Source organism: Salvia hispanica, chromosome 4 (genome assembly GCF_029641045.1).
Source record: "Salvia hispanica isolate PSC_SH4W2 chromosome 4, Shi_PSC_v1, whole genome shotgun sequence".
Classification (NCBI taxonomy): Eukaryota; Viridiplantae; Streptophyta; class Magnoliopsida; order Lamiales; family Lamiaceae; genus Salvia; species Salvia hispanica.
Genome location: NC_142695.1, coordinates 57,973,885 through 57,986,136, shown reverse-complemented (window position 1 = coordinate 57,986,136; position 12,252 = coordinate 57,973,885). Strand labels below are relative to the sequence as shown.

The window sequence follows — 12,252 nt, the reverse complement described above, 5'->3', positions numbered from 1 at the left end:
ATCAAATATACTCAATGTTTGGCAATGTCTCAAACTAATTCATATAAGTCACCCAATTTATGTGAGCTTAGTGAATTCTAGTTATATTTATAGATAAGAAAATAAAAATTGCCGAAATAAAACGATTAAAAGATAGTGACATTAATTTTTGGGCCCATTAGGCCCAGCTAAATTTTATCAACCTCAGTTGTGGTCTTTGTTTCAGCAATATCAGTTTAGGCCCACTAGTTTTGTTGTTTAATTAATTTCATTACATTAATTTCGTAATTCATATATATATAAATCATTTGGGGTAACATGTTTTCCCTTTCAAAACCAATTTTTAAATATTTTTTGTTTGACCTAGATTAACAAATTGAATATTTTGGCGGAGTTTAAAAATTGTAAGCCGAAGTAGGATCCTATTCTAATGCTTATAACATCATAATCCAAAACTAAGACTAAATCTACACTATTGGATTTTGAAATGAGTGGATGAGATTAAAACACACAAATTTCAATAAATAGTAGACAAAATATCAACAAAATGGTAATATCATCATTATGTTATCACATGATAATATTCGTGGGTATTTTTTTATATCAACATTGTGTACAAATATCCACAATATGACATGAGAATATAACACAGGGACAAGAAAATATCAACACATTTTTATTGATATTTTACCTACACAATATTGAGATTTTGTATTCACTATGTTAAGATTTTTTTTTTCAATTTATTGATAAAATATGCTTATCAATATGCACGAAAATCGAAATATAATTTATCAAATTTCATCACCCGAACATCGTCGGACATATGCAATTGAGATATCGTTAAAATTTTTATAAAATTATCTTTAATTTGATATATTTTTTGCGAAAAAATAAATTAAACCGGGAGAGTTATGTTAATTTAAAGTTTTAAAGTTTTGAGATGATTTTCATGAAAGAGAATTGACATTAGTACCCTTTAAGTTTATTTAATAATTTTTTTAATTTAAAATTTAATTCACGTGGCATTATTTTAACTATTAGATCTCCTAATCTAATGGCCAAGATTTGATCTTAATTTGTGATTGGTAATTAGTTTGCAATTGATCACTCCTTCGCTAGGCTTTTCATTTTAGTTAGAGTCGATTAGTAAAAAGAAAAATTATTAAGAAATGTGTTAATTTACTACTTAATACGTTAAACAAACTATGTAGGGGTTCATGTCTACATCTCGTTATTTTCTCATTTTTTTCTTTGGACTTATAGAAACTCAATCAAATCAGGGGATTTGATTAATTAAGTGCGTCATATACTTCACTTAAATTTCTTTAATTCTAAATTTATTTCGAGAAAAGAATAGTTTCATAATCTAAGTCACTACTTTAAATAAAGAGTCCGTTTTGGAGCGAGAGTGATTAGGGTATTTGATTGTATTAATTTGTTTGAATAATTGAATTGAATGAGCACTAAATTTGGGATTTATTTTGCAGATTATGGAAGAGCGGAGATCGCGTGAGTGACACTTGAAACAGAAAACAAGAAAGTGAAACTTGACTAAGTTATAATCACAAATCATATAAAAATAAATTTTTAAGATATAATTCATGATAAGATATAGTATAACGTAAAAAGAGGTCCGAGCTTTTATATTTTTTTCAACATATAAAAAAATTGAACGTAAGGATTGCGTTCCAAATCAGAGAAGAAAAATAACACATAGTTGACTAAATTATTATTACTAAAAATATGTACATTATAAATTGAAACATAATTTGTGATTATGTACACTGATATTCTTCCAAAATAAATCTTTTGAAATATCTAATGGAAAGTGAGTTGAAAAAAGTTGGTGGGATGTGGATTTTAATTTTAAAGTATTAGTTTTATAATAAAATGTGAGTATTAATGAGTTAATTGAAATATGGAATTCCAAGTGACGGACTAAGGGAGTATTTATTTAATTCCATTGTTGTTATCCTAATTAATTTACCGAAGACTTGAGTCAAGTTTCACGAAGTACAAGTCGTTTCCAATAATTGAGTACAATACTAATTGAGAGCTTTTTCAACAATTATCGTACTACAAGAAAAAATGTAGCCATGTGATAAATTCAGTATGAAAAAAAAGTCACGAGGTGATCTAAAGTTAAAAATCATGGTTTCCTGGAAATTACTTCATCACTAAATAACCAGAGAAACTTTTCAATAATTGCAAAATACTCCTTGTCCAAAAAAAATATAGATTTTGAAGAAGATATGTTTTTGAAAGTGAAATTTTATAAAGTAGGAGAAAGGTAAAAAGAAATGAGATTCACAGGGGAAAAATTACTAAAAATAGAATTGGATTAAATTTATGGGATGAACTAAAATTGAAAAAGGAGATTATTTTTATAAGACAGGGGATTACAAAGTAAAATATATTTATCCAAGACTCAAAGTCATGTTCAATAACAAAATTCTAGTACATAATAGCAAAGCGATGTTTGATTGTAAATTTTAATTTTACCAAAATTAAAATAGAACCAATTTTATCACATTTAATCACTAAATGTTTTATCCTTTGAATTAAAAAAAATCTAGACTCTGTTTTTTGGATTAGTATATTTTAACAATCAATTAGTCAGATATTCATAATATAGATGTTTGAGTCAGCCAATGTGTGTGGAGTGTGGTATGCTGTGTCTGTGAATTATAATTTAAAAGATAGTGTATAAACTTTGATTGAATTATATAATAACTCTAGTAAATTATTTGAAGTTATACTTATGCCAAAATAAAATTGAAGATACTACTCCCTCCGTCCCAAGGAAGATGACTCCTTCCTTGGGCGGCACAAAATTTTATGCAGTTATATTTTATGTGGTAAGAGGAAAGAGTAAAATAAGAAAGAGAGAATAAAGTAAAGATAAAAGTGTTTCTATTTTAAGTAATAGGTCATCTTGATTGAAACAAACAAGAAAGGAAAGTGAGTCATCTTGAGTGAGACGAAGGGAGAGTACAATAAATCATTTGAATACAGAGAATTGAAAGTGGACCTAGAATGATCCGCTAACGATTTATGGTTATTGAGAAATTTTTATGTTTGAAGCCCATTTCAACTTTTAGACCCAATATGTGGCCCATTTGAAGCCAGCTAAATATTTGCATTTCGGTTCTCGAATATTTTTAAACTTTTAAGTAAATACTGTTTCTATCAAATCATTATCTCACTCTATAAGTAACACTAATAATAATAAAAAAAAAATTAAATTAATAAATAAACTGTTAATTTATTATTATTACTTTTATTACTAAAATTTATAAAAGTATATTTCTATTATTACGCCAAATCCTGATTGTATAGCTTTATTTAGTAAGAAATAAAACAAATATTTGAAGGTAAGTAGCACTTAGTCATAATATAATTAAATTAAAAATTATACTATAAGAATATTAATTTAATTATTATTTCTTTTAGTATCTAGCCAAATCATGATTCAATAGCTTTGTTTAATATTAAAATAAATTCTTCAAGGTAGCAAAATGTGGGAATCGCATCGATGACCATATCTTTTTGGGGTTAATGCATATTACTAAGTTATAATGAAGGGTTAGGTTTAGCTCACTAAAGACGCTTAGTTCATAACAAGAATTTGAAAACACAGATTGAACCAATACACTCTTATATAGTGAACTCCATATTTTCAAAATTCATCTAATCTCATTCTTCCGTTTTTTCATCTAATGGCTGATACTTGTTTAATTATGCATGTTATTTAGTTGTACATTAATCACTTCTCTTCCAAGATAATAAACAAAATTTAACGTATGAATTGTGTTCAAAATCAATAGTAAAAGAACAAATAGTAAAGCGAAGGTTGACTAATTCATGATCACTTAAAATATTACATAATAAATTGGAAGACAATTCGTAATGATTTGATACGAAGATTAATTATAAATTCTCCAATAAATACAAAATAAAAGATAAAATATATGTGGTATTCAAAAATAAATACAAAAAGCTCAGATGAGTTTGACTGATTCATAAACAATAGGTAGTATAATTTCGTGTAAGAACTTGAGTCCAAATTCAAAGAAAAGTTATGTACAAAATAGCAAAGTTATGTTTGATTATATTAAAAACTACTCCCCCATCCCGGATAATTCGGGTCACTTTGACCGGGCACAGGTTTTAAGAATTGTAATGAAAAGTGGGTTGAAAAAGTTAGTGAAATATGGGGTCCACTACCAAAAATGGTAAAAATGAAATGGGACAAATCATGTGGGGCGGACCGAAATGGAAAACTAGGATGAATTATCTGGGACGGAGGGAGTAATAAATTTTGTGTTCATGATTTTTTTTTTTCCTAGAATTATTTGTGTCCTGTCATCTGTTATTTTAAATTTTCTATCATTTTATATCTATATTTTTAAAAACAAATTCATTTACTCCACTATGGATGATGAAACGCAATTAAATTAGTAAAACACTCATCTAATTTCAACCAATAATTCAGAGATATAAGTCACCCAATTTGTGTGAGCTTAGTTAGTGAATTCTAGTTATACTTGTAGATAAGAAAATAAAAATTGCAGAAAATAAAACGCTTAAACGATAGTGACATTAATTTTCGGGCCCATTAGGCCCAGCTAAATTTTATCAACCTCCATTAGGTTTGACGTTTTAATTATTTTCATTACATTAATTTTTCTAATTCATATATTGTATACTAATTTGGGGTAACATGTTTTTCTTTAGAAAAAGTTTTTTAAATATTTTTTGTTTGACCTTGATTAACAAATTGAATATTTGGGCTCATTAATGTAGGATTTAAAATTTTATAAACAGGTCCCAAAACTGCTGGAATTCAATGTCAAGTCTATAATTTATTTTGGAAGGTATTGGATGACTTCAAAGTCAAGTCTATAATTTATTTTGAAAAGGATTCATGCATAAGAGGTCGGCCACCTGTTTAGTATTTCTTTATTTATTTTCCATACCACCTCATTAAATGCAATATAACTGTAATGAATCTAGTTGAAAAGTCCTCCATGAGGAATTTCAATTAGGTAAAGTGATCCTCGTCATTTATAGAGAGATTTCGGAAAAAAGGATTAAATTCGTTATCATTTCGAAATTTGGGATTAAATTCACGGACCTTTCGAAATATGGGTACGAGACATGCGAATTTTTTCGGAATAAGGGATGTAGAAAGAAAACTGTGTTAATGGAACATGGCTCCCATTTCATTAGAGAGAAAGAAATTATCTAAAATAGAAAAATTTTATTTTTACGGGATGGACCAAAACGGAAAGAGTTTCTATTTTTAGGGGACGGCAGGAGTACAATCTAAGCAAATTATGCTTTAAGCTTCATAACATGCCTATGTATATTTTGATGATTAATTATTGCTAATGAGTTATCAAATAATCTAATAGAGTTTTATTAGTAAATGAGGTAATATATCATTTTTATAACTGATATTAATATAGTACGAGTAGTATAAAAGAGTTGGGTTAATTAATAGCTAAAAAATATAGTACCAATTTTCGGTCCATTCAGATTTTTATCACGAATTTTAATTCTTGATATGTGGTGAAAAATTACATCACTTTAAACTTGTAGTAAATTTAGCATGATTAAATTTCTAGTGGCAAAAAATACTAAATTATATTAAACACACGAAGATATTTCTCATCAATTTAATGGCCAATTGAACTGAACATGCAAGAAGTTGAACATCTTTTTCTCATCAATGAAATGATGATTTTACTACTACGTTGAACGAACTACATTTATTATTTTCGTTGCAGAGCTAGTTCTATTTAGTTCGACCTCCTAAACGTTTTGGGAAAAAACCGTCAAAGAAAATCCGGACGGAGGTTTATATAACAGCTCGACTCAAGATAAAAAAAAAAAAAAACTAAAATAACATTTATAATTAATTAAAATAGACGAACTACAAGACTAAGCATAGTTTTATAAGTATTTGGGTCGTTGTGATCAACGGCTCGTCCGTGTTAATTATGAAGCCTAAAATATCTCCTACCATATTTATGATTTGTTTTCCTTGATGTATATTTCCTTGTGATTAATTTATCCATAGAAAAATATTTCCTTATAGAATAGAATTAATGCTCTCTATTCATTTTTAGTCAAACCTCTTCTTTCCTCCAAATTATACATTCAAACTTATATTAGTCCACTACTAAAGAGAACAAATAAGATATAATGAAATTCAAAATATTTTGTAGTTATAATTTTATGTAATTGAATTTGAAGTAATAAAAATTTAATTATTTTAAAAATAGAATAGCCTTTTAAATCATGACATTTGTTCAAAATCTAGACTGTCCCATAGATTTTAAAATTGAAATATTAAATCATTAAGTTTAAATAATAAAAATTAACTTAAATTTGACATTGACTCTTAATTAGACTTAATATAGTAGTTGACATAGGACTAGTATAATACTATCAATCTAAGATCCATAATATTTTTTAGTGTTTCATTATCCTGAAAATATCACTAAGATTTAATATAGGAGTCTAAGTTATAATTGTTTGGGAGCATGCAGAAAGTAAATAGTAGAGGAATGAGAAAAAAAAAAGGTGTAACGTAAAAAAAATCAAAAAAAACAAACGGTAATAAATTTAATTAAGTAGCACAAAAATTTGGAATTGAAAAATAAAATGAATGATAAAAAGCAAGAAATTAAAAAAAAAAAAAAGTGATAAATGATCAGAAGCAGGCGAGTTCAGCAAAGAAGCGTGGTATCAACCATGCAGCCATGTGTTTGTAGCTTTGTTGAGTCATATGGATGCCATCCCAACTTATATGTCGATCAACATCTTCACACACACTGACATTAGCTCCTCCACACATTCTTTCCAAATCAAAATTGTATTTCCCTCCTATTCCGCAGCAAGCCCTCTCTACCTCATATCCATTATGTTTTCCCTTTTGGAGGAGATCTAGGTAAGCATTGTAATAGTCGCCGTAGACTATGACAATATTGGGATTCTCTTGTTTGAGTTTGAGGATGGCTTCTTGCAGAACCTCGTTGTGGTACTTCGCAAATTCATTCAACTCCGTCACGCAACTTTGGTTGTTAAGGGGCGCGCCTTGGAATGCTGTTTTATATATCGGAAGGCAACCGATCGGAAAGTTTCCGGGAACAACCAATCTTCTTGCACCCATCTTTATGGCTCTCTGCAACATTAATCATATTCATAACTTTCAATACCATAACTAAATAGCAAATTAAAGCATAACCTTTCCACTTTAATTGATTAAAATATTGATTAAATTTGTTGGTATTTTTTACAATATATCTTCAATAAATCATCTCATAATTTTCGATCGTCATATAGAACAATGTAAAATTTTGGATAAGAAATATCAATCAGAAATCGTAAAAGGTAGAAAAGTGATGATATAATTTGATATTTAAAAAAATTACAATTTTCTCTAATTGATGCATGACAATGTGTCAACTCACCTTAGTTCCATTAATCACGGCTTCAACCACTTGAGGAACCATGCTTTTCAATTCCTCCATCTGTTTCCCTTGAAAGATTGCGTAGTTGTAATCATTACCACCGGTTTCTCCCACCATGAACAAAGCACTTCGGAGTTTCTTGAAACGATCTATGTACTCACCAAACCAAATCCTCCATAATAATTATTCTACTACATATATATATATATAGAGAGAGTAGATCGTAAAAGAAAGGATATATATTGTTTACCTATCTCATCAAGGCTGGTGGAATTGAAGTAGGAGTCCATCCAATCCAATTGAACGTCAAGAGAACTATTTGTCACCGGATTCGTTACGTTATGAGCAGCTAACACCTCAGACGGCAACGCGGTGGAACCAGCCACGGCAAAGTTGACTCCGTTCCCAAACCAAGTCCCCTTGTGTTTATACGGTGGAAGCAAAGGAAGCCCAGCAGACATTGCTGTTCATCATATATTAACAATCGTGATTGTAACTAAATTAAAAGCATCTATAGTAATTAACTAAAACAAATTTAATATTAATCTTACCAATATAGTCTATCATTAAAAGGCCATTGGAGCAACGACCTGTAGCTTCCTCAAAGAACGTTTGGCCGTACGACAGTTTCGCAAAATTCGTAGAGGCCCCGACCGGGTACTCTCTAATCAAATTTCCTACATCACTCATGGAATCTCCAAGTTGATAAATTTCATTAAAATGGCAGTACCCAAAAATGTTACGAACAGCACTAACAGAAAAAATCAAACCAAAAATAACTACAATACTGAATATTGCTTTAAATGCCATCGACAAAAATCTAAACTCACAGTCAAAGTGTCAAACACCAATCACTAAGGTAGCCTAGTATATATAAGATGCTCGCCCAATTCGACAATAGAGAAAAATCTAAACGCACAACAACAAAAAGACAATACCAATCACCAATGTAGCTAGTATATATAAGATGCTAATCCAATTCGAAGTCTGAAAGGATTGGCAATTGATATGCTTGGATTTTTTAAATTATACTATTAAGTATACTAATTTTATGTTGAAGATAATTTATAGTGTATATTAATATTATTTTTATGCGTATTACAAGGGATCAAGAATTGATATGCTTGGATTTTTTAAATTATACTATTAAGTATACTAATTTTATGTTGAAGATAATTTATAGTTTATATTTATATTATTTTTATGCGTATTACAAGGATCAAGAAACATGTACATCTAAAGGAGTACATGTAAATAGGAAAATAAACATATTAGTATTATTTTTATTTAATTTTAATATTTTCCTTTTCTAACAAGGTTAATTACTTGTTAGATGTTACTAAATCCATATTTTTTTTGGTCAAGGTTGAATGTAATTAGAATAAACATAGTTGGCACTCCATCAAACAGGACTCGAATTGGACTATAATTTTAATGCTAGTTAAAGCATATCTCTAATAAACTAGTAGATTTTATTTCTAACGACAAATCAAACAACTAAACCAATAATATAAATACAAAGAGAGAACAAAGCAATCGAAAGAGAAACAGCATGGGTGATCCAGATGAGAAAATCTCTCAACAAAGGAGAAGAAAAAGGAGAAAAGTTTAAGAGTCTATAACATTATCTTTTGATAGTATTAGATTTCTACTCCCTCCGTACCCGATTAGGAGTCACACTTTGACCGGACACAGGTTTTAAGAAATGTAAAGAAAAGTTTGTTGAAAAAGTTAGTGGAATATGACCATTTTTTTATATTGGTTTTATAATAAAATGTGAGTGAATTGAGTTAGTGAAATGTGGGACCTACTTACTATTTATGGTAAAAATGAAGTGTGACTCTTAAACTGGGACGGACCGAAATGGAAAAGTGTGACTCTTAATCGAGGACGGAGGAAGTATTTGATAATTGCTCTGAAGATCAAATTTTGATCGGTTTTACATCACTTTTCGTTCAATGACTAATTGTTGTTCCCTCCTTGCTTACATTAACGTACCAACTGGTCGCGGTATGGAGGAGAGAGAAATTAGAGATAAACACAAACATATTTTGTTATTACACATTTGATAATTTTAAAAAGTTAATTATCTAATAATAATAAGGGATTAGGGTTTTATAATCAAATTATGGTTTTACATACTGGCTTTAGGTTTCACCTACAAATTACCAAATAATTGATTTGTTTTGATTTTGTAGCCGATCAAGATTTTAACACTGATATCACTTAATATAAATCATAACTCAACAAATGAATTATTTACTTTAGTACTACTCTTTTCCGTCTCACTTAAGATAACACGTTTTCCTTTTTAGTTTGTCCCAACTAAGATGACACATTTCCTTTTTTAGAAACTTTCTCTCTCCAATTAATACATCCAACCACTTTTTCTCACTCCTATTAAAATATTCATCTTTCTTTCTCTCTCTATTTAATACATACATCCACATTTTCTCTCTCCAATTAAACACATTAACCAATAATTACTAAAATCCCGTGCCGGCTAAGAAATGTGTCATTTTAGCAGAGACAAAGAGGGAGTATAATAGTATGTTGTTTAGCATCCTAAAACATGACATCATTTTAGTTAACGTTTGATAATGCCAACATATTTTAGATTACACATTTGATAATTAAAAAATGTTCTCTAATAAAAATAGTAGTAGCAATAAAAATTTATTCTTCAAATTTTTGTCAAATTAGGGACCAAAATATATATGTATGTACATATTTGCAGACTCCATAATTACACTGGTTGCAGTGTTTTAATCCCACAAAATGAGTAAGGATATCTTCAAAAATTAATTAAATTTCCTAAGCCGTTCCAATCAGATGGCGTCGGAGATCACCCCTTCACTCACACCCATCGATTGGGCTTTCCACTTGTGGAAAAATTGGCCCGACGCGGTGCGCTTTGTGCATTTGGAGGCCAAGCTCATGCCTCGACTCACACACTTTTTCCTATGTCAAGACAAACATGAAAGGCTTGCTATTGTCTTATTGGTAGATTCTGAGACATACGCTGTCGCATCACTTCTCCTCGTTGTTAAAGACAATGGAAAACTTATGAATTTCGGGACTCACTCGTTCGAAATCGGGCTGAGCCAGATTGTATGTCTCAGCCACCTTCTCGCAAAAGGTCTCTGTCTTTTGTTGATAAAGTCTCAAATTCTGGAAAGGCCATTTATAATAAAATAAATAAAATCACTACAAATCGCAAACAAATCTTACAGATGCAATTGCAAAAGTTGCATGGGAATGTGCAATGTTTAAACTTTAATAGAGCAAAAATGGACTCTTGTATTAATATATTGTTTATGTTGAAAAATAAAATGCGAAAAAATAAAAACTCAAGAACTCTTGAAGACTACGTTGTCGATACCACGACCAATATTTTTTTAATGAAACTAATCGTTCTCATGAAAATTTGAATCAAATAATTGGTTTTTAATCCGAATCAACCGTTCGGACCGGCCACGAGCGGGCGGTTTCGCTGCGCTATTGCACACAGTTTTAGCATTGCTATTTTTAAAAAAATAATTTTAATACATTTTTCTATCTTTGTGTCTTCATTCTCTTCTATACTTGTAGTTTTTGAAATAGTATTGCCATTTTATTCTATATTACACATTTCCGAGCACACTTAAATGTGCTTGCTTTTTGCCGAGCACAAGTAGAAGTGCTTGGTAAATTGCGAGCACACGTAGAGGTGGTCGGTATTTTCCGAGCACAAGTAAAGGTGCTCGCTGGTTTTATAGATGATTTAATAGGTGATGCGATTGCGTTCGATACCACCGCCAATATTTTTTTAACGAAACTAATCGTTCTCATGAAAATTTGTATCAAATAATTGGTTTATAATCCGTATCAACCGTTCAGACCGGCCACGAGCAGGCGGTTTCGTTGCACTATTGCACGCAGTTTTAGCATGGCTATTTTTTTAAAAATAATTTTAATACATTTTTCTATCTTTAAGTATATTCATTCTCTTCTATACTTGTAGTTTTTGAAATAGTGGTGCCATTTTATTCTATATTAAACATTTCCGAGCACACTTAAATGTGCTTGCTTTTTGCCGAGCACAAGTAGAAGTGGTCGGAATTTTCCGAGCAGAGATAAAAGTGCTCGCTGGATTGCCGAGCACAAGTAAGAGCTAATCGTTGGTTTGCCGAGCACAAGTAAGAGCTAATCAATTAGTTGGATGATATTAGCAATGGAAAATTAAGTATACATACATGTAGTCATTTATATAATTTACACTCATAAGATTTATTTAAAAATAAAATACTTAGAAGCGAATAACTACTATCAATTTAATTTGTTTTTTTCACTATCATGGACTGTATCATGTTTAAGTTCGTTTCATGGTTTTTGGGTGAAGAAGGTGCAGAGTATACAATTAAATCAAATTAATGATCATCAATTAGTTGTGTGATCACTGAGAAATTAAATATATACGCATGTAGTCATTTTTATATTTTACAATCTTAAGATTTACTGAAAAATAAAATAATTGGATGAAAATGACTATTATCACTTAAAAAAAAATTCACTATTATATTTAATATTTAATTTTGTTTCATGATTTTTATGTGAAGATGTAGTATATGCAATGAAATCGACTTAATTATCATCAACTGATTAGATTATACTAATAATGAGAAATTAATTAGTAGTAGCATATATACATAGTATTATTTTTATAATTTACAATCTTAAGGTTTATTTAAAAATAAAATAACTGGACATGAATAACTAGTACTCATTTTAAGTTATTTTTTACTATTAT

General features: G+C 29.6%; 1 protein-coding gene across 1 annotated transcript; it reads right to left on the bottom strand.

Moving 5' to 3' along the window:
• Window positions 1-6,678: 6,678 nt before the first annotated feature.
• On the bottom strand, window positions 6,679-8,322 carry LOC125195536 (acetylajmalan esterase 2-like). The gene is made up of 4 exons (XM_048093674.2): window positions 8,015-8,322; window positions 7,714-7,926; window positions 7,464-7,612; window positions 6,679-7,174 (listed from the first exon to the last, which is right to left on the bottom strand). The coding sequence occupies exons 1-4, from the start codon at window positions 8,271-8,273 to the stop codon at window positions 6,704-6,706; spliced, it is 1,092 nt and encodes a 363-aa protein (XP_047949631.2). The 5' UTR covers window positions 8,274-8,322; the 3' UTR covers window positions 6,679-6,703.
• Between the last annotated feature and the right edge of the window lie 3,930 nt (window positions 8,323-12,252).

Coding starts and splice junctions, on each gene's coding strand:
- LOC125195536 (XM_048093674.2), bottom strand. CDS start 8,273: ATGGCATTTAAAGCAATATTCAGTATTGTAGTTATTTTTGGTTTGATT. Junction 7,613..7,713: donor CACCAGCCTTGATGAGATAG/GTAAACAATATA, acceptor GTGAGTACATAG/ATCGTTTCAAGAAACTCCGA. Junction 7,175..7,463: donor CCGTGATTAATGGAACTAAG/GTGAGTTGACAC, acceptor TTAATGTTGCAG/AGAGCCATAAAGATGGGTGC.